This window comes from Lonchura striata, chromosome 7 (assembly GCF_050655825.1).
Source record: "Lonchura striata isolate lonStrDom1 chromosome 7, ASM5065582v1, whole genome shotgun sequence".
Classification (NCBI taxonomy): Eukaryota; Metazoa; Chordata; class Aves; order Passeriformes; family Estrildidae; genus Lonchura; species Lonchura striata.
Window position 1 is genome coordinate 10,787,462 of NC_140709.1, and position 23,632 is coordinate 10,811,093.

Sequence of the window (23,632 nt, forward strand, 5' to 3'; positions counted from 1 at the left end):
CGTTAGTGCAGCTCCTGGAGATCTCAAGTCTCTTGAAAATATTAATGATTTAATCTGGCAAGTGCCTATGGTGTTAGGAAGAGTAGGGGTGGGGGCTCTCAAGTAAAAGCTACTGGGAAATGTAGGTGACAATCTCCTGGAATGCTTGTAACAGACACTCCTGTCTCTGTGTTGGGAGTGAGTAAACCCTCCGTGCTCATGCGCCCACAGGGAATGTTCCAAACCTGTGGGTGCCCCCGAACCTCCCGTAAAGCTCCGAGTTATTTAGAGGATGTGTAAAATCACACATAAAATAGCAGCTTTCACACATTTGAGGATGCCTATTAGAATATGCAAATGACAACAGTGTATACAGCATTTACTCTGGAAAGCATACAAATGTGTTGTGCTTTTCCACGCAAGGAGTGCACCAATAGCTGACAGAAGCCTAAGGACATGTGCATGATTCATGAGCTGCTTTTTTAAAAAAAGGATATGTAACTGTTAGCACCTGCGGTATGCTAGTGACGGTGACACTACTTTAAAATACAAGTGTCTTTTCATGACTGCTGCAGTTTTAAGCAGAGATAGAAATCCCTCCAACACATCTTCTGTGGTATTACTATCTCTTCAAAGACTGAAGAAAAACTCAGTCTCCTTAAGGTGCACATTGAAGGGGGAAAAAGGAATACTGGGCAGTGCTACAGACTATAAAATGTCTCAGTGCATGCTGAGCACATTTTCAGTGAATTCATCTTCCTCTGGTTCACCCAGGGTTCCTTTCTCTCCTTAGAGGAAGAAATAAATAGTGAACTTTCAGTTAAAACTAGGAATTAGAAACCAGAAATGTATTACTGCATTATGGGCAAGTGGTTTGGTGACTTGAGTACTTGGGACAGGATTGCTGACCCCTCCGAGTCAGGTCTGTGTTTGAACCCTGCTGCTCCCTGTGTTGTTGAGAATTAATGAGCTGTTAGATAAGCCTGGGGACCTTCCTTTGCACCACCTTCTGTCTGTGTCATCAAGAAGGAAGGTCCTTTTCTTCCTCCTGCTCACTGCAGGGAAAGAGAAATAAAGAAAAGAGTAGCACAAGCTTTTGGGATTCTTCAGCTAGTCCAGAGCACTGCCTGCAGGTTGGACTAGACCACAGCAGAGTTGATCCCAAAGGAGATGCTCCCCACCTGCATGAGCCATAGCAAAACCTGAACTTCACGGAGTGTGACTGGGAATAGAATGAAGCTCTAGGCAGAATTCTCAGGTGTGATTCCTGATATACACAAATGCATCCCTGGGGCACAAATCACCTGCAGATTTAAATGCTATAATTTCTGTGTGAAATTGGCACCAAATTTAGAATAATAACAAGTACTTGTTTTTATGTGAGTTTTTAGGAAAATCACCAGAAAGTCATTATTTTGTCAATTTTTGCATACTCTGTATGAACAGCTTGCAAAATAATGTTATAAAAGTCACACAAAAAAGCTACAATCAGTAAATGAAAGTGCCAATTGAGGGGCAAGGAGAGCCACAAACTGTTGATGGTATGTAGTTATTCAAAATACTCTTGCAGGTGAGTGGGTGGGTTTACAGATCTTAATGCAATTGGGCACTAACAGCAGTTTAAAGTGTAGCAGTAGCACTTCTCATGCTGGTTTTATCAGGCATTTCTATGACATTTTAGCTGCTAAGAGCAGGTTTGTGCCTGCTGGGGGAATGTGCTTAGATAATTAGATAGCAAGGAAGGAATTTTAAATAGAGCCCGAGGGTGTTGGGGTATCATTCCTCTGGTGTTAGGTGAAGGAAGACTTTGTGGTGGTGTGCAGAGACTGTGTGGGAGGTCAGACAATCTCATTTATCAGAGTCCTTCCAAGAACAGGGCATGGGCACTCTTTGAGTTGCATGGTTCCTTCGTTTGCAAGAATTGGCAACAATAAATTGTAAGCCCAGTGTCTGGAATGAAAAATAATACTTATTCTTTTAAAACCATTGAATTCTTATTGTGGGGTTGGGAACAGAATTGCGTATGACTGGTTAGGGGATCAGCTTCTGGGTTTATGGAGCCCATTTTGCTTGGTTGTACTCATCTCTCACCAAACTGATGAGTCATTTCTCCCCAGTAAGGAATAAAGTGTGTTTGTTAACTGGGCAGCAGGTGTTTTAATTGGTTCATCTGTCTGACTCCACAGGAGCGTCTCCTGCTCTCTGTACTTCCTCGACATGTTGCCATGGAGATGAAAGCTGACATTAATGCCAAACAGGAAGACATGATGTTTCATAAGATCTACATCCAGAAGCATGACAATGTCAGGTAAGAACAGCAGCCTATCTCCCAGCCGTGGGGGTGGAGGGACCCTCCCAATGGTTGGCCCTGAACACCCAGGGATGAAGATGTCAGTGACACATAAACCAAAATCAGTGTAAAGACTCTGAAGTGTGATTAGCTGACTTTTGAAAGTTTGTTTATAAGATGGTAGGAGAATTGCCTCATCCTCCAAAATCAGTGTAAGGACTCTGAAGTGTCACTAATTGACTTTTGAAAGTTTGTTTATAAGATGGTGGGAGGATTGCCTCATTCAAACAATATCTTCGTTTGAGAAGTGACTTGAACTGATCTCTTTCCTTATATTTTCCTTTTTTTTTCTTTATTTCTTTGCTGGAGTAAGTGTTGATGGTTTTGAGAAGGTGTTATATTGGGGTTCAGTTATTTCTGGACAATTACAAGCATGCCTCTGATAAGAGATGATGGAATGCAAGTCAAAAATTGGGAACACTTCCCACAGGGTGAATTACAGAGCCTGGCTAAGGTGTAGATTTTCTGGAGTGGTTTCTGGCAGTTTGGAATTACAAGCAGGGGTCCATTAGTGACAGCCTTGACACCTGCTTAGTCACACAGCAATGTGTTGCTTCTTGGTCTACCTGGATGAGAAGAGTTTGGTGTTCAATCTCTGGCAAGTCATGCAAAATCAAGCTCAGCCTGTGCTGCTGGGGTAGTCCAGCCCCAGGAGCTTCTGAACTTCTCCTGGCTCCCACTGTCCAGTTTCCCAGGGAAGAGGCAAGAAAGTAGTACTTCAGGGGCTTGATAGCTTTATAGGCTGCAGTTGCAAAGTTTAACCTAATCTTAATGCATTTCACCTCTGCTGTTGTACCCAATCTCTTTGGAGATCACTTATGTCTCAGCTAAGCCAGGTCCCAGAACTGTGTAACAGCTCTGTCAGTCCATAAATGCTTCTTTTGAGACACAGGGACTGGGGACAGAGAGCTTCCCTTTTCCATCTCCCTTTACAAGAAGGGATTTTTTTCCTGTGAACCCCTTGTGTAGCCTTTCTCATGCAGCTTTATTTACTGAATTGTATTTTCTGATACTTTATGCTCAACAAATAAAAGTGAGTTTCTAACATACTGCACCCTCCGACAGCTGACATGAAACAATGCACATGAAATTCTGATGCATTTGAAGACATTTCCTTAGGATTGAGGGTAGCTGGGAGAGGCAATGTACAAGCAGAAAATTAGGAGCTTGCTCAGCGTTGAATGTAGAATCTTATATAAAACTCACAGAAATTAGGGAGAGTCTGTGTGCTGGCTTGGATGAAATTCAGCCCTTCAGTTTTTTTGGTTGTGACTCAGTAAAGAGATAAAGATCCACTAGCAATACAATGCAGACAAAAACAGTATCAGAAATCAAAGACAATAACAGTTCAGTGAAGAAAAATAAAGGATATACGCATGGTGATGAGGGGGAGGGAAAGAGGCCGTCCACAGTGCCCTCAGCAGACTTTGTGCTACAGTAAATTAAGTTTTGTGTCTTCACATTCATTTTTTTCCTTAATGATACTGAGCTTGTTCAAGTAGGTGTGTAAATTTCTTCTGATAGATGCTGATTGTGAATTACTTTTTTCCATTACTCAAAGGTCAGCCTGACATTCAGACTAATGCAATTCATTAGCATGCCATAAGACTATGGTATTTTAGTCTTCCACATCGATTTCCGTATGTCATTATTTTGAAGGTTTGAAAGTGGTTCAGTAGTCAAATCTTAGTAAAGCTGATTGTTTCTTTAAGATAGTACTGATTTGAAATTTTAATTTCTGTGACTACGTATACAAAAACTAAATAAACAATAATGAACTAAGTTTGCAAATGAAAAATTTTAAAGGGGGAAGGGGAATCTGATGTAACAATTGTGACTGGAAAAAAATAGATCAAAGATAATGGCTTATATGGAGACATGAAGGTCTCAAAAGATGTATCAAAAAGTGGCACATGGCTAAAAGTATAGAAAGAAAGAGAGAAGAACTATGATTTTTGGCTATGGCTGTGAAGAAACATAAAAGGTGAAACACAAATACATAAATGGGTATATGCACCAGTCAGTTCCTGGTGGGTATCTAACAGAACACTTACAAACATTTAATTTTCACATCTTGCATATTTATTGAATAATACAGGCATTTATGTAATACTGTCACTTCTTCAGCTTAAAAGTAATATTAACTTTATTCCTCATGTTAGTGAGTGTTTAGCAATCAGGGCCTTGCAGGTGGCAGCAAGCTCTGGTGCAAAGGGACTCTAAGGTCTCAAAAGATCTTAAGAGGAAACAACTTAAATCATATCTTCCTCAAAGTGGGCTTTGTTGTCTGTGCCTGTGAGGTCCTAAATCACAGCCCACTGAAGTAGTGGAAAAGGCTGGAAAAGTGAGATAAGAAATAGGAATAAAATAGTGTATGTGCTGAGAGCAAATAGAAAATAACTCAGGAACATCTCATCTTCATGTACTTTAGGGAAATGAATAACTAAGTGCGAATATTGAAGAAAGGAAACATGATTTGGAACAAATGACTCATTTCACACCAGGAGTTCAGCATGGAGTCTTTGCTCTTGCCTGGGTGCACTGAAATCACCTCTAGTGGGAATGGCTGTGGATGATTTTGAAGCATTTACATGCACACAGAAACGCCATGGAGGGGGGAGGTAGCATCTCAGGGATGCTGATTAATGAACTGGCTGAATAAAAGCAAGCAGGCTCCTTTACTCTGTGCAGGGAAATGCTCAAGGGGAGGCTTTTGAGATGAGAACGCTCCAAGCAATTCTGTTTTGTGTTCGTCACTATTCAGAAATATCATAAGAGCTAAGTTTTTATGAGCTAAAGGTTATTGTGTCAAGGCAATTGAGAACTATGTGAAGTCAGTGCAAGGGTGCTGTGCCCAGCCATTGAATCTGGCTTCCTGTTGATGATTTATCAGCAGGAGCATTTCCTCTGCAGCTCAGAGGAGTGGGAAAGTCTATGTGTTTGCAAAGAGCTGTGGGTTTTCCTTCTCCATCAGCTGCATTCAGTGATTCTTTTCTCCCCCATTCTCCAAGACTGTGTATAAAGGCAGATTTTAAATGAAAGTATAATGGGTGGGAATTTTTGTTAACTATTAATTTAAAAGTTTGATTGTCATCTTAAATCTTGGAACCTGACATCTTGATTTTTGCTGGATCTTCAGAGTGAGGTTGCTTTCCAAACCCACTGTCAACATGGAAATTATGAGGCTCTGGAGGTTTCCATCCAGAAGGGTTTAACTTCAGTCCTTTGAACTCAGGACGCACCAGAGCACAGCCTTGTGCACTTAGCCTGGTTTGACATTTTGTGTGGGAGAAGTGTCTTACTAAATTCTCTTCCAGACAAGATTAAATATTTTAATTTTCAGGGATGATTTGGTCTGGGCTTTTGGGACCACCTCTAATTTTAATTAAAAACCAAACCAAACCACTCTACCAGCAGAAAACATTAATCTAAAATTATGTGAAGTTAATGTGTGTAGGCTTTCTTTTCTAATTTAAAAATGAAGTGTCCTTAACTTTACAGTTCTGCTTTTTTATGCTTAGTTTTAGATTTTATGTTACATGATTCAGGGGTTTTTGTTGGTTTTGTTTTGTTTTGCTTTTTAGAAATAGAGGTTACACTTTTTTTTTTTTCTCTTTTCTCTTTGTTTAAGAAAAAAAAAGTCAATGTAAACCTGTGTAGAAGAGATCTTCCACAAGTACCAGTAATAAGTCTGTAAAGCATAGCCATGATCCTTCAATAAGGAGCAGTTCTGCTATGATATTGCTTACTGTGGTACACTTCCCTTAGGGGGTGGTCTGTCATTCCATAAGGGAAAGATGATTTTTAAAATGTAAATAACTGTGGTCATTCTGACCTGAATGGGTAAAAGACAGTCTTTTTTGAGCAAATCTTTTTATCTGGACTTCCTGCAAATGAGTTCATAATCTCCTGATTATTGTTATGGAAAGTAAAGTTCAGAGACTAGTTTATCCACAATGAAAGTATAATTTCCTGTAATTTTTGGCAGCAAAATTTGTTTCAGGATCATGTTCTTCTGAAAATTTCAGTGTCGTGACAAAACAAAGATGCAAATGTTTGAGGCTAATACACTCTTTTTCAATACACATTACAAAACCTTTAAACAGAGAACGAAACATCTTCCTGTCCTGATTTATTGAATGAGAATTAACTTTGACAAATCCAGAACCTCAGAGCATGATTTGACCTTTCCCACATATGTGTGTGTGTTAAATATAAAGTCTATTGTCAAAAGCAATCAGGAAAGGAGTTCCCAAGACTATGCAAGTAATTTTGAGTAAACAACGAGGTGAATTATGTAACTAAATTTGTTCATGTTATCATGAATGAGATTATGTCTGATAGACAAGCCCTAAATTATGCATAGATAATTTTGTTTATCTATCATGCTTCCCAGACAGAATTTTAAGTGTTTTGTATTACTGTTGCTATTTATAGTGTCTCACTGCAGTGATAATGGCTTTAATGTTATCTAGGTTTGGCCAAATATAGTAATCTCTGTTATAAAAGGAGGCTTGAAGTCCTCTGTGAATGGATAAAGGTTGGCTTTGTCATTGAAATTCCTTTAATGAACTGTTTCAAGAAGCTTATTTTAGGGCTGGCATCCAAGTGCAGTAAAAGTGACAGTTTCCTCTCTTCACCCCTTCACATAATTCTTATGAATCATGTACTCAACAACATTAACCTGCTTTCAGAGTTTCTTAAACTTCTTGTCAACTTGAACTAAACCATTTGCAGAAATGAAGCAAGACCATTTGCTTTCAGCTTTTTAAATGGAAAACATTTGTAACTCGTCTTTTGATTTAATGACATTCTAACACCAAAAAGTTCTCCCCCTAAAAATTACCCAATAGTTGCACTTTGGCCGAGTGTCAGAGTATTCAGACCAGCTGTGTCAACTTAACCTCTTCACCTTTTAGGTGTTGTGATGCCTAAGTAGTTGCTTATGAAGTTTTTTAAATTCCCAGGTTGCAAAGGTCTATGGAATTGTGAACTATGATATTTGAGGAAAAATTCAACTAAGCAAACATCTTTTTCTTTCCTCTTCCCACTGTTCTCTCACACAGGATTGGTGGTGAAGGACCTATGCTCCTTAATAAATAAAGTTACATTATGGCAGGTATAAATTTCTGACAGTTCTGGCAGGGATATTTTCAAATATTACACAGTCCCTCATCCCAGCCAAAGCTTGTGTAGCTTTGATTTCTCTGGAAGGCCTCATTGCCAGGAAAGGGCAGGAGCAGTAACTTCTTTTAATATTTACTCTATAATCCATCTTCCTCCTTGTCTTCTCTCCTTTCTGTGGGGTGGCAGAATGAAAATGAATGGTTTCTGTTTAAAAACAAGGAAGATAAGCATTAAGAAGGAGAAAGCCCAAGAGCCACTTTTAGCCATGTTTTGCATCTTTGCTGCTGCTCTCTGTGCCAGTCCCTGAGCTTCGATTTCCTCCAAAGTGTGTTGATGGGTTGGTTGTTTTTTTCTCAGAATCAAGCCTTGGCAAGACCTCTCCCTCCTTTTCCTTATTCAAAGCATGTGCCCACGAGCAGTAGAAAGTTATTTTTGCCTGTAGGTGGGGGGTAACCGTGGGTTTCATGTGAGTTTAGAGCATTTAATTGCTGTAACTTCTGGTTGAAGCTGTAGGAAGAGAAAAGTGAGTAGGAAGGAAATGAGCCTGCCCACATCTTTCCCCAAATGATAGCAGTGAATTTTACCTAAGCAGGAACTCTCTCTGTCAAGAACCAGCTCTTGGAAGTTTCACCTATTCCTGGCAGATGTGAATCTTTGATTTTTAATGTTGCAGATTTTTCTTTTTTTTGATGAAGTTAGCCATAAGTTTTAGGAAGTGCAGAAGTAGGTTTCACCCATGGATGAAGGTGAAATATTCTGTGCTTACCACCACTAATCACTTGTCTCTTCCTAATCAATTTGTTGTTTTTGTGAGGAGAAAGTCACTTGTCTTTTGGAGATGGTCATTCGCACTAAAATTAATGTATAAAGAAATTCACTTACTTTGCAGCTTTGATACAGCTGGAGTTGACCTCAAAGCTGTGCAATGCATCTGGGTGTTAATATTACAGGGGATGTTTCAACCCAGAATCACTCCCTCTCAATAAGAAATGTATTCATGGTTCAGCCATGAAAACCTTTAAGCCAAAAAAGACAACAGTTTTACATATTTTAGCAAATCTACCTCTTTGTGCACCTCTTTGTGCATGTGCACAGCAACCTTTAAGAACAAATACATGCTAACTCATTTAACTATTCATTTGCTCTGTGATCTTCCTCTTTGAACTGGGAATATATTGTGATCTTGGTGCCTGCTGGGAGCCTCTGGTGTCTTCAGGGCCGTGAGCAAGGCTTGTACCCTCTGCAGAACAAGGCAGATAAATAACTGGCTGCAAGGCACCCCGCTGGATGCACTCCCTGGACACGTGTGCTGGAATCAGGGAACATCCCAGCAGTGCAGCGTGCCAGGTGACTGCAGCTCTGCAGCCAGCAGCAATTAGGAAGGGCCTGTGATGTATAATTCACACCCTGCTATTCCGAGTGTACACGAGGGCCTGTGAAGTTCACAGGGTGATGGATTGAAGAGTGTTAGATGTTTTAATGATGAAATCCTGTGAAGAGTAATTTGGAGAGAATAATGAAGGTGCCTGTAGAAGTTTACAGAGCAGAATTTTAACTCGTCAAGGTTATTTGGGTTCTCTTTTTTCTTCAGTACTACTAAGAAGAAATTGATTTTTTAAAAAATGCATTACTGCTAATTCGTCTGATAAAAACAAATTTATCAAATTTATAGTAAAAAAAAAGCATCAAATTACATTTATTCAGCTAATTCACTCTCAGTCCTCTGTACTCTAGAGTAACCTTGACAAGAAAAACTGAGTATTCTATGAACAAAACTTTTCTTTTGTGAAGACCTGCTTTTACAGAGTTGCTTTTCTCCTGTAAAGACTTCGTGAGATTTCAGTTGATTAACTGCTTTGTCATGTAGTTAACATGCAAAGTGGTTTTAAGAACATTAAGTTTATATAACATTCGAAGAGGTTTATATTAAAATCATCATCCCACCTTTTTGCTTCCTCCCTAGATGATAATGACTGAAAAGCAAAAATTAGTTAAACTTTTTATTCTGTAATGCAGGGAACTTTGCAAAACTATTTGAAGCTCTCTAACAGAAGCTATAAAACAGAGGCATAGTTCTGGATGGGGATGGATTAACTTCTCTTGTTTTATACTATATTTATATCCCTCAACAATTGCTGCTAATTTGTGCATCTGTTCCTACTGGTGTATATATAATTTTGACACAGGATAAATAATGAAGAAGAGACAAAAGCTGGAACCAATTAATGGAGAAGAGCTCTCAAGTGGTCTGGCATCCTGTGACTCAAGTTAGTACCACTGCTAACTTCAGTGTGTCCTTCAGTAAATGAAAGTCATAGTGTAGTTTCTAAACTTTCTCTTTTTTATTAACTTCACTTTATGCTAAGTGGTGAAAAAGTTGGGGAGAGGTTGTGCAGTCTGCAAAATTCTGGAAGTGGGGTTTTTGTAAGAAACCAAGCTAACAACAGCTCACTTCAGAAAAAGAACTGACAGGAATGAGGAGCAGCAGAGGACTGCACAAAAGAGCAAAGGAGGCAAAACACCAAAGGTTTAATTAATTCCATCACACACATCCCATTGGCATGGCATTGCCCTTGTGGAATGATAGAAGTGCTCTTTTTAGAAAACTGAGATTTTTCTGTGCCCATTTGTGTTTTTATTGCAAAGCTCAAGAAGGATGCACACAATTTTAAATTGTGGGAATAAGGATTTGTAAAACTGTGTAGATTCTGGGGACTTGGAAGTTTGCAGGTAGCTTTCAGAGATTGGGAAGTATCTGTGTGATGCTGTTTAAAAAGCAACCAAAATATAGCACTATAGGTTTCATCTTGCTTGATACCATGACCAGCAGAGCTCTTTATGGTTGCTGCCTGTGATTTAGGCAAATATTTGAGGCTCTCAGAGGCACTGAGAAAAATCTAAGGACATTCTTGACCAGTAACCATGTCTGTTTTATGAATCAACTTCCTAAATTGATGCCTTAAACATATAGGAAGATCATCAACATTCAAAATCAACTTCATCTGCAGTTCTACAGAATCGACCCCCAAGATGAACAACCTGGTGTGCTATTTATAAATTTATTTATAAATATTTATAAACCTGTTTATAAAATTTGGATCTGTGTGACCATCAGCAAAATATTCTCTCCTAGCCTCCTGTTGCACAGATCTCCCCAGTAAGTGGGACACAGAAAGCTGGGTGACCAGGACTTTGCTGAGTTGTAAGATCAGCTGTAAATGCCTGTTTGTCCCAGCAGCAGCTGTGCAAAGCACCTGGAAGCACGACTTGCCCTCTCACGTGAAGAGGAAGGAAGCAGTGGGGAATTTTCCCAGCTGAGTTACAGTAATGACAGTTTGATCCACCAGTGTCAGCTCATTGATTTAGGGTTTTTTTATGGTGGTGTTTTGGGTAGTTTTTTTCATTTAAGCATGATTCTTTGCAGAGTGTGATCATGCACTGGCTCCATTCCTGTTCACTGTGGGGAATGCTGCTAATAGAGGGTTACTAGGACAACCCTCCTTCTCACAACTACTTAATTTCTGTTATCTCCAAGGCCTGGCAGACCCATACAGTAGTGCTGAATGAAGCAGCAGTTCAGAAAAGTGCTTTGTAACTCCCTGGACCTTGAAGGAACTGAAAGAACGTGTGTCACAGAGCTGATGGGATATTAGTGGGGAGGAGAGGTAGGCAAAAAATATGAGGAAGACAAAAAAACCCTTGGAAAGAAAGGAAAAAATTCACCAACTTTTAGGATGTCTGGAGGAAAAAGGAAAGGGCAATGGAAACCAAATGCAAGCAGGTGTAGATGTGGACAGTTATGTGCCATAGCAGTGCTGGTGGAGAGCCTCCATTCCCAGGAACACGCACACCAATGCACCACTGCTTTGTGCCTTGGCTGTTTCCAAAGAATGAGCTAGTAAGAATCAATTTGTAGAACAAAACAAACAAAACTTTGGCTTCTGCTCAGGGGAACTTGAGCATTGCAGTTACAGATCAGGCTTCAACAAATGCCAAGAGCTGATCCATAAAAGTATAATTATTCTGTTTCATTTGGAACCTTTTGTTCTGGATTGCATTCAAAACTACTGTAAGCCCCTTTGTGAGATTAATTTCTTTTCCAGGCAAGAGAAAAAGAGGCCTTTTCATTTAATAGTTCTACTTTGTTTCAATTAAAAATGAGAAAAACCTCACATCCTTGACTTTTTTCCCTAAGTTCTTCCCTTCTGTAGAATAGTGGCCATCAGGTCACAGTTTAGGATGAGAGGTCTCATGTAGAGACAAAGTTGTGTTACAGAGTGTAAATTGCAGGTGATATTCTGTTCTTACTATCCAGTATTCTTTATAATTTTTGGCTGCAATCTGAGTAAAATTTTGTTATTGAAATTTGAAGTTATTACAAATTTCGTGCAAAGCCCAAGGACACTGAAATTGCAGGTGTAGCTTACCTGCTGAGCTGCTTTTCCTTGGAAGTATGCAGTGGGGGAAGAAGTAAACTGAAAATGGTATCTTGTCTGAGAAGTTAAAACCTGAGACAGACAGTGAGTTCTTTAATTTGACTTGATAGGCTGATATGAGTTCAGAAATGCTCAGCTCCTATTGCAGAAATATCCTGATGGCCATGTCTTGAAGGCTCTGAGGAAGTGTGCCTAAGGAAGCAGTGGGGAGTGTGCACAAACCCACACACACACAAACACACACAAACACACACACACACACACAAACACACACACACACACAAACCCACACACACACCCCACCCACCCCCACACTCTGTGCTGGGCACTTCTCATGGGCACTGGCTGTACCATGCAGGGCATGGCTGGGCTGCCAGGCCAAAGGGGCGTCTTTCTGTTCCTCACTGAAATGGAAACCCAGAGAATTAAAAATTCATTTGACATCCCATGTGGCAGAAAGTACAACTCAGAGGTAGTGAAGGCCTGAAGAAGCACAGGTGATGAGGCACACCATGCTCATCAGGAGTCCACGTGCCAGGGTAGGTAATCTGAATTTGGTTTTCCCATGTACCAGAGGGCATTTGAGGCCACATCTCCTAGGAGAGGCCATAAATGAAGAAGGCATCCTCATTCTCTTTTGTTAATTCTGTTTCATTTTTCTATATAAAAGAATCAAACCCCGGAGCAGCAGCTTGAATCCCACTGTCCCATGTCACAGCGTGCACCATAAGCAGCAGGGCAGAGCGGAGCTCTCGCTGTCTCTGCCTCTAATTATTCTGAGTATTTTATATGTAATGAGCAGCTGCAGCATGAGGTCCTGAGGGCACCCTTGTTCCCAATCCAAAATAGCCAATTGTCCAGTTCAGGCTGGATTCAAGCAGAGGGAAAATTAGATCCATGTTTTCTCACATCTTGGGTGATGGGTCTCAGGAGATGGTTTTCTTGCTTTCAGTTTCACTCCATTTACTTATAAATAGCAGGCATTTGCAAAATACAAGGATACGAATTTCTGTGTATGTTTCTGTACCTTAAAGATATGCCAGTTTTTTGTGTCAGGCTAGTGGTATTTTAGCTGGGTGGAATCTTGGTTCCCAGGTAAGATTTGGCTACAGTCATGAAGATGGCAGCATGGACGTGGGAGGGATTCTCATTAATGCTGGACACACACTGTTTCTTATTGTAGCTGCTGACTTTGTCTGAGCCCTGTCTATACCTCTTAATTCAAACAAACAAATTACAACCAAGTAAATAAATTAAACAACAGTCAAATACTCCTGTAAGGTGCTATCACGAGGCTCAAACTGAAATGAAAAATTACTTGCCAGGGTTTCTAGCCAAGGTGTTCTTTGATTAACCACAGCATGTCCTAAGTAGCCAGAAGGTGCAGAAGGCAGGAGGATGCTGGGGATGATTTGTATTTGGCTTTGACTGCTGTTAACTTATTTTCTGATACTGTTTAAAAGGATTCTGATGACTGGATGTTGTTAGCAGGATTTTTTTCAGTTGCATAAGGATTGAGAAAACAGTATCTGTCTGACTCTTCCACAGTGAATGGCTTTCAAGTTAAGCCATGGCTGCAGTTACTGTGCTCTAGCTGTGACACTATAAATAAAGTTATTAACAGCAATATGTAAATGGATTTCTATTTTTGTTCCCTGTATTGTTTGCAAAAACTAGGGCAGTTATTCAGTAAGAATCATCTGCTATTTAGCACTGAGCCTACCAGCATTTGATGTTGTGTGGGCTGCTGCACTTCCCCCCTCTCCCCGCTTGCTTTCTTTCTGTGCAGTGGCTATTAGAATCCAGCACTTTTGCAAGTTTGTTTATTGTGGTATTTAAGAAACAGAGTCGCTGTGCTAAGCATTTTCAGGCTTCCGGAGAGTGGCTTGGTGCGTAGGAATAGGGAATCATCTCCTGATATCTGAACTGCAGGAGCATTCAACCCAGCCATACAGGCACCAAATGCCACAGCTGCACTTTGCCTTAGTGAGCACCTTGCAAGTTCCAGACTGTTCAAAGATCTTTAGGGTTTGTGTTCCGTTTGCATGCTCCGTTTCCTTCTGCTGCCCTCTGAGCTGCTCCAGATCTGCCTGACAGCCCCGGGCCCTGCTCACGCTGGGACCTTGTGGCACATCAGTTCATGCAGCCACAGCACAGAGCCCAGGGAGAGCACGGATGTGTTCTTTGAGAAACACTTCACCACAGTCATGGCTGCTCCTGGCTGGGGGAGCAAATCATTCTAATCCCAGGCCTCTGTTAGAAACCTGAACGTGTCAGTGCTGGGGACAGGATCAGTGTGGCTGTTAACTTGGATATCCTAAAAGACATTTCACTTGAGGCAATTTGTTCAAACTCCTTCCTTCTCCGCAAGTGAATTCAGCTCTGGATTCCCCAGACCCCCGGCAGGAAAGTCCCAAACTGTCTGTCCTGTGGCCTGTTAGCCACAGTTTTATTGCCAGCTGTGTTAGACTTCACATGGGTATGTGTCCTCCCTGGCACTTAAATTCCATTCCACGCAGCTTTGTGAAAACCAAAATTGCTGCTACTGCATTGGCAAAGAAAGTAAACAGAAATTAGCTAGACTGGTTTTGCATAGATGTAGAAAGCAACTTTCCTCTTATTTTTATGCTATGAGACACATTACCATATTATATGTTTTAAGTGGTCTCCAAGGTGGCTTTCTATACTGTAAAAAAGACCTGGTCAGATTGTACTGGTTTTATTGATATTAGAACACTGGTAAACTAATAGCTGTTTGCAGGATCTACATTTGGTAATAATATTTTGTGAATATTGAGAGTAGCAAGCAAATAGCGTAGTGAAATATCTTAATGCATTAACACAGAAATTAAATTTTCCAGTGGAAAAGGCAAGAGAAAAGCCATTTCTTTATATGCAGATCTATTATTCTGTTGGTGGCAATTACAGTAATTCTCTTGAAATCAAGTTAAAATTATATGTCTGCTTCATTATGAGAAGAAACCACTGAGTGCAAAAATCAGGGGATTTAGGGGAAAGTTAGAGAGACTTACATATGCAGTGAGCAGACCTGCCTTCACCATCATTCCTGTTCCAGCATGTCAGGAGTAGGACTTGTGTGTATGTTTCCTGGGCTTAGGAGGCCAGGATTTACATTCTTGATTTGCCAGGGTTTTCCCATGTCACCTTGAGCATCCTTCTGTATTTTATCTGTATACCATACTGCTCACTCTAGAAAATAGTTGCTGCTTTTCTAGCATCAATGACATTTTAAAAGTTGTTCAATGTCACTGCTTACTCTATGAAATCATGGAAATGTGCCAAGTATTTGGAATATGAGATATGTTAGGGACTGAAGAGGTGCATGGAATTTCATATTTCCTGTTCAAGTACCATCTTTGCATAGAAATCCTTATGCAGTAGCTCACCTGAACTGCCTTTTGAGGAGGAGTGGTTTTACTCCTGATACCAATTGTACAGAATTTCATTATATGTACCTTGTTTCTCCATGAAAGCTAGAGTTTTCTGTGTCACCAAAGGGAACCAAAGATAGATATCAACCCAAGTGCCACTGGTCAATTCAGATGTAATGGTAAGTGGCATCTTAAAAAGGGAAAAAACCCCTTAATGTTAAATTATAGCTCTTACAAAGTTGGGAGACTATAGTTGTGAGTCGAGGGTATCTATTCATTACTGGTTCTTATCAGGTAAGGAAAATTAATTCAGCATACAACAACCAGATAACAAGTTCAATTTCCTGCAGGATTTTTTCCTTTTCATTTGATTCTGACATTGCAGCCAATCTCCCTTGTCACTGAAAACATGAATGTGGTTTATTATTAAATTTATTATCAGGTTTGTTTATTAATCAAATAACATTGATCCCTCGGTTAATGAGCTGTACTGTTTTCTTTGGGCAGCCATTTTAACTTTCAAAACACCTGATGAAGAATTATGTCTTCATTTTACAGTGCCTCTCCAATGATGTTCATTGGTGTTTCTCAGAAGAATGACCATTATAAAGTGTGCACACTTAAATGTCTCTGAATGCCTTGGGCCCATTTGTCTTTACAGTTTCATCAGTGTAATTTTAAAAACACAACTGCTCAACTATATTTTAAAGTATAAAGTGCGGGGGCAGCGAGTTCACTCATGCTGACTGTTCCAAAAAGGGCAGAAAGACTCATGTTCATGTTCTTCAGCACTGTTTTCCCACCAAATGGCCACTTTGTGTTATTGATCTAATAAGCTACCCATGGAAATCGTGTACACAGAACATCACATCACTTGTTCCTTCTCAGCTGATCCATTGGGAGTCTGTGTATTTTGCCACCTACCCACTCTGGGAAAGACACTACTGCTCTTGAATGTTTTAAATTATTACATTTATATACTAATGTAATGTTTTCATTATGTAGTGGCTTTCCAGAGGGAAAACCCTGACTTGCTGAAATGACAAAGTAAATAAATCCCAAAAGGACAGGACATGGGGAAAGAGCAAAGGAGTAAGGTTAGACTGAAGTGATGGCTACATGCAGAAAATCATTGCAGCTTTTTGGTTAGGAAGTACAAAAGCATCATTGTTAGCCTGAATATCCATGATACCAGAAAAGAACAGACTGAAGGCAGTTTTCACAGCTATGAAGAGCTCATTCTTCCTCCATCAAATACATCAAAGACCTGAGCAATATATAACAGAAACCATCACAAACCTGATTAGAAGCAATTTCATCTCTATGCCATGTGCCTGAGCCAGGATATATTTGTGAAGGATATAACTGTGACAAAATATATTACTTTCTTCCCTTCTCTGACAACTGATGGATTTCTGGCACACAGTCTCTTTGCAACAGGTTTTCTTTTGCTTTAATGCTTAAATTTTTAGTTGTTTCTCTTTGCTACTGTGCTACTTCTATAGCTTCAGTCAATTTTGCAAGGTATTGTCTCAAAGAGAAGGTAGGAAGGAATAGTGCCTTCCTTCCCTGAACAGAATTACAACTGTGTTGGTCCCTTTTTTCAGGATTCTCTTAGCTCTGTTGTACTTACTGGTTTACAGCAGAATTTTCATATCAGAGATTGCTCCAATCTCAGAAAACAGATTGAAGGAATGCTCAAAGGAAAAAGCACACCTGAAGTTTGAAAACCAGAATATGGCTTTTCCTTTCTGTTTTACATGCAGTTCTGGATTTCAGGCTGTCTTGTGGAATGAAAGTGAATCTGATATTTGGTGAGGGCTGGATTTAGCTCCAGTTTGGACAGACCTACCAGCTTTTTTGCACTGGTCAGGCAAAGCTGGGTGGGTTTGGGTTTGCTCAGAGTCACAGAAAAGGCACATGGTTGGGTCAGCACTGTGAATGGTTCCTTCCTGCAAAAGGCCCTGTCCTTTAGCCCACTTAAACTTCCTTGGAGATGGAATGGATTTGGCATCTTTTGCATTTACATGTTTTTTTCCCCTGACCAGAACAATTGGAAAAAACTTGGCATTCCCATCAGTCCCTTCTTAGATAAATGAAAAGGTCTAAATTTCTTCCTTTTTAGTAACACAAAGTCTTACTTAGTTGGATGTCTTTTTAGGTTTGACAGACAGAAGTAGCTAATTCAGCTGGCAATGATGGATAATTAAAATTCCTTTCACTCATCTCAAAGCCATCTATAGTGTGTCGCACCTATAGTTTGGCTGGTAACTGCTGCATATCTATATTTATTTGGTTTTGCCTTCCTCAAGTAGCTTTTCTTCCCAAAAGACTATTTATTACTCCTGTTTCCAGTGAAAAATCAATCTGGTTAAATATAGTCTGCTGAAATAGGAAAATCTTGAAATGTTTAGGAGAAGATAGCAAGTTTTTAATATTTAAAATTAAAAAAGGAGTACTGATGTTGCTTAGTTATAGCTAAGTTCCAGTAATTGGGGATGCTACTCATGCTTGTAAACTGCAAAACTAAGGTCATGGAAAAACTTTTCTTTGCATGACTGGTGCATTTTTCCCCTTCTGGTTAGTGATTTCAGGATCTAAATTTCTTCTTTCCTGTGCTGTCAGTGAGGGACAGAGCACAGGCAGGAGGTGAGGAGCACTGACCATGATGGGCAGTATGGTGTTGTTTTTCTCAGCAGCTCCTGAGCATCAAGCAGGGCCAGACCCTTTCCATAGGCCATTCCCAGCCCTGCTAATGCAGACAGAGCTGCAGCCACAAATGTGGCATGTTTGTTTTGGAGATGTGCATCTCCCAGATGAGCCCCTCAGGCAGTTCTGACCTCCAGTAACACTCACCTGAGAGCAAAATGGGAAAATCAAGTCAAAGCAGGGCTCTGCAGTTTGTGTCTTTGCAATGAGCCTGGCTGTCATCATGCAGTGGCTGTGGATGGCAGTCTGCACGTTGCCACCAGTGTCTCCCACAGCCATCTGGGCTCCTGCTTCTTCGTTGTTTTTTGCTGCCACCAGATTCACTTAGTAGGGCCTTGCAGAGTGAAGTTCTCGAATATGGCATGTGAGTTTGGTTTACATTTTTGGCAACTTTTAAGAGGGATGGGAGGGAGGCTTTCTGCCTCTTGTTGTAAAGAAAAGGGTGAAAAGGCTCACAGAGTTTTGGTTTTGTAGGGGGTTTTTGTGTATTTCCTCCTACTTTGTGTTTTTCTCTCTCTTACCAGTAGTCTTTTGCTTTTCACATTTGTGTACGTTTGTGCCTTCTCACCCTCTTGAGCAAGTGGGAGCCAGCATGAATGATCTCAAGGTGGAACCTGCTGCAGGACTGAGTCCTCCTTTCCAAGGGGGAGCTGTGCCAGCTCATGTGTCACACCAGTCCTAGGGCTCATTTGAAACAATAGGTAATTTCCAACACTAAATGGATCTTCTGCAAAATGACCATATAAGTTTAGGATAGAGCATGTGGGTTTTTTTGTCTTGTTTTTTTTTTACTGTTTAGTTTGGTTTTTTCCCATGACTGTAGGAAAAGGAAAGATTTTAACCTCTGGTCTGTCTGATGTCCTGCTGTTCTGGAGAGCATTTTTTGCATCACTAAGGCTGTGTCTTTAGCCTGTCACACAGACATCCCAAGAGAGCAAGGCTGATGTGCTGTTGAGACCTGAGATGGTCTAGAAGCAGCTTGCTGGAGTGGTCACTGGGCTGCCACTCAGCATAATGATCTGTGTGGGTCCCTTCCCCCTCCCTAGGTGGGCTTTGCTGCCCTTGCTCACATTAGTGCTGCTTTTCCCAGACACGCTGACCATGGTCACTGTGGCACTGCTGTGAACTTGTCCTCAGCTTGGTTTGGTTTGTCCTTTTGTTGTTGCCACTGTCAAATTCAGCAGGGAAAGAGGATGATGAGATGATCTCGGTGTTTCTGGAAGCTGGAATCCTATTTTGTGCACAGGGTGAGTGGAAGACACAGAGGATCTCTGTGCCATCCCATCCCCAGGTAGCTATAGCTAGGAATATTATCCTGATGATATATCCTGATATATACTAGGATATATCCTGATGTCTTGTCTAGTTCAGGAACTTCTAGATTAACTTAATATTATGTTTGTGCCACTGGAGCTGGAAAATAATTTGGGTTTACAGTGCGTTTTAGACAGACATCCAAGTGCAAAAAATGATTCTTTTACCAAAATGCTGAAGAGGTGCTCCCACCTTGGAGATACTCAAAAGACATCTGAACATGGTCTTGGGTAACCATCTCTAGGTGGCCCTGCTTGAGCAGAGAGTTAGACGAGATGTCCTCCAGAGGTCACTTCCAACTTCAGCATTACTGTGGCTCTCTGAAAGCCTACTTTGGTGTAAAGAGCTTGACCCAGCCTTTCAAGTGAGAGTTTTCTTAGCTTCATCCTTCTTCTTTGTTCTTCCTTTTTCACAGTATGACTCAATGGCATGCAGCACCAATTGCAGTGCATGATGTTGTAGCACCCTGAGGCGCTGTGAGCTTAGTGAGCTCACTGGCAAGGGCAGAATGTGTCTATAGTCGGTGGCATTCTTGTCACACCTTTGCTCCTGAATGCTTGTTCCTAGTGCACAATTATTATTTTATCATTGCACATGAACTCTTTCTTCTCTTGTAGGCAGTGTTCATTGTGGTACAATACCATGGTTCAGATGCAGTCAAAAGCCCTTTGCAGTTATTATAAGGCATTAAAGCTCACTGAGTCTGGGGTTTTGTTCTGTTTCCCATGCAGTGCCTGTGGCGTTTGGTTTCCAGCAACACATGGTGTTTATATTCATGACTGGCATTACCGTTGTGATGGTGATAGGGTTTGTGTTTCTTGCCTTGCTTGATTTATGTTGTGGCTGGCGTGCATGGCACGCACATGGCTTGAAATAGAACACGACTGGGTTTTTTTGTTTTTACATTACAAGCACTCATGATTTAATTTAGCATTTGCAGGATAATCTTGCATTTGCAGGGAAATTTGTGTCATGTCCCTCCTTTAGTAACTGTATTAGCTCCAGACATTTAAGTCCGCATTGCAAAATCATTCCCTGTAGATGTGTGTGGTTTTTAAACATCTTGTGGTTTCCTGCTTCCCACCTTGTCCTTAGCTCTTCTTACTCCTTATGTTCTTTGCTTTCTGCCAAATCTCTCCCCTTCCTGCACTTGCAAACTTGCAAACAAAGTTCTCCTTTGCAATTGTTTGCCATCCCAAAGATCCTGTGCTGCTTCTGCCTCAGGGTGCATCAATGGTGCAAGGATCTCCTGACTTACAGGAGATAGTTCTAAAGGCCCTGCAGTGGTAGGACTCCAGGTGCAGTGGGATGGACCTGAGCTGGTCTCTGGGATGTTGCACTGAGGCTCCTGCTGGTTCCAGAGCTGCTTGTCTGGGTGTATGTTAACTGTTGTGCGAATGCATTACAGACCAAAAAAAATGGGAAAGCTGAACTCAGCAGGATGGGAATTTTCTCCTCTTGTCTCTGCATCCTGGCTGTGCCTCCCTCCATTTCAGCTCAGTCTGCCTTTGCAGTTCTATGAAGCACTGTGCACAGGGCACCCAGACATCCTGCTCATGGAGGCCTTGCAGTCCACTGTGTCCTGCTGGTTTTGGGAAGAGCCAAGCTCAGGCAGAGGCTGGCATTGCCATGGCAGCAGCAGCTGGAGCTGTGAGCCCAGCCTGCCCCGTGTTGCCCTTCAGACATGGTGGAATCCACAGGAGCCAGCAGCTCTAACCCAGAGCTGTTCAAGTCCCTGTATCTGCCTTTCCTGTTCCCTTGCCTGGGGCTTGGGTGAGACCAGGCAGGTGTCAGGCTGGTCCCTAAGCAGAGAGAAGGATTGCAGGATCTGCCATAATCTTTTTCATTCTTTTTTCCCCGTCAGTATCATGAGCCACATAGGCCAACAGGCACAAAACTGAGCTTGCCTTGTACAGTGATGAAATCTTGAGCCAGTCCTTTCTGGAAATAGGAACTGAAATAGGAGCTTAGGAAAGTATTCACCTCTACCCTAAACACAATTTGTGGTACTTTTCAACCAAAATAAAACAGAAAGAATTTAGAAATACATATAAAATTCATGATAACTTCACTTTTCTTCCCTGTCTTTCCCAGAAATAAACCATTTTCTGTATTTTTGAGGTCATACCCTGGTTACTGCTGGACAAAACCCAATCAGATGGTAAATCTGAAGACAGTGATGGAGTGGAAAATATATCAAGAACTCTGAAACCATTACAACATTTTAATTACATACTAAACTGTTTTTTCCACAAAGCGGACGAAGGGACTGCAAGTCAGGGCTGATAACTGCTGATGTCCAGGCTGCAGACTGTGTGGTCAATCCCTTCTAATCTACTCCAGCTAACAGTACTGCTAAACCACTGCCTTGCTTATCTCACAGTATTTTATAGCTATAATATTTATTTCTTTTGACCTTTTTTTGACCACTGTCATTTGCCGCACATTTTGGCACAAGGGAGGCCTGTTACTGGCATTGTCCTCCCACCAGCAAGGAAATGGCATGACCTCTTAAGACTGACAAATAGTTGGCATGAGTTGGGCCCTTCATCACAATCATCAACACCATGGTCCTTTAATAAAATCTTTTCATTGCTAAGGGTAGTCTGACATGTAAAACTGAAGTGTGGAGTTAAGAGTGGTGGGAATCTGTGTGTTTAACCTCTCAGGCTGCTAGTCTGGGTAAGATGCACTGGCAGGGTCTGGAGGTGCTTCAGATGTCTCGCTGTGTGTGTATAAGGACACAGATGTAACAGGCTTCATTTCCAAATCACAGCTCTGACTAAACACAGGATGAGGATCATGTGCTGTTCCATGATGGCTGCTGTAAGAGACATCTCTTTTCCTAGTCACTTCTGGGTTGTTGGGGATTTTAGAGGGAGCAGGTTGAATTTAAGGGTTACAAGGACTAATAACAGCAGGAACAGAAGTTCCTCAGTCCATGTTCCTCCCTTGCAGGTCATTAGCAGGGCTGGGACTGAGAAGCCTGCCTGGAGTATCTGCTGCTGGAGCTGCAGTGCTAGCAGGAGTGTGCAGAGGGCACAGGTTGGGCAGAGGAGTAAAATGTGATTTAGTGGTTTTCAGAGTACCTTGCTGAGAGCAGAGGACAGAGGCTTCAGGCTGAGTTCCAGTTGTCAAGGACTGTTTTCTGACTCTTGTGTCCTGTTCTCTCTCCAGTCGCCTGGCATGAATGTGTGTCTGTCCTCTCCTCTTCAGTTCCCAGATGCCTGCTCTGTCCTCTGCCATCTCACATGCAGTCCTTTCCATATCCTGAAGAGGTTTTCCATTCCCTGCAGCCCATGTGTCCCAGAGAGTGCCAGCTGATAGCTCAGCAGTGTGGCTGTTGGGTGGCAGAGCAGGTGACACAGCTGGCTGGCTGTAATGCACTCAGGTGCTTGGTTAGCTAACACAAATCTGCGTGTAGAACAGCTCCATAGGGCTTTGCTGATTGCTTCATTCATGTGGTTGAAATATTGCCACCATTGCACTTCTAGAAATGTCTGATCCATTTATCTAGCATGATAGTAATGGGGAATGAAGGGAGCAAACTCAGTCATTTATCCATGTTTATTAGGCATGAGGAGAAGGCTCAGGGCATCTCTGTGTAGTATTTTCAGATACACCCATTGATGTCTGAATGTCAGAGCAGCAGCTGACCTTGATTTCTCCTGTTCTAACACAAGGCTATTGCAACATGCACTCAAGCAGAGTGTGAACATGTTCAAAAACGAGTAATTTGCCATTTGCCCTGTGTTGGAAGAGGAACGTGCTTTCAACAAGATATATTTTATTACTGCCACTAGAACTAGAGACATTTCCCATTTGTACATTACATATTAGCACATACTTAAATTGCTTATGAGCAGTACAGACTTGTCTAAGCTTTCATTTGATTTCAAGTGTGTTTCTTCAGGAGGTTTACTTTTATTTGTAAATATGTGGAATCTTGATTTATTTTTGTGTGTTTTCTCAAGTGTTTAAAAATGCAAAGTATATTTTGATTCAGACATCCCTGCATTCATCTTGTTTTTTCTCTTGTACATTTTAGCATCGGTGGGACTAACAAAGAAATATTTAATGCAATATGTTTGGTTGGTGATTTATTGGACTTGAAATGTAGAAGGAAAATATGAAAAGCATGCCAGAATTGAAATGTGTTTCAGGATTTTTGCAAAAAATGCTTGTGAAAATATTTTTGTTAGTTTTGCTTTCTGACTGAAGGCATTGCAGGGAATTCCAACTGAAAACATACCTCTGCAATTTGCCTAAAACATGTTGGAGTTTTATTTTACAAAGAAACAATTCCAAAGTGGTTGTTATTTAGA

The 23,632-nt window shown here is 41.1% G+C and overlaps 1 protein-coding gene across 1 annotated transcript in view; it reads left to right on the forward strand.

Annotated features, from left to right (window-relative positions):
- ADCY5 (adenylate cyclase 5) overlaps positions 1 to 23,632 on the forward strand; it is a 204,570-nt gene that overhangs the window by 123,104 nt on the left and 57,834 nt on the right. The window contains exon 3 of the mRNA XM_021526071.4: positions 2,166 to 2,287. Within this exon, the coding sequence (XP_021381746.1) occupies positions 2,166 to 2,287 (122 nt within the window). The remainder of the gene's footprint in view (positions 1 to 2,165; positions 2,288 to 23,632) is intronic.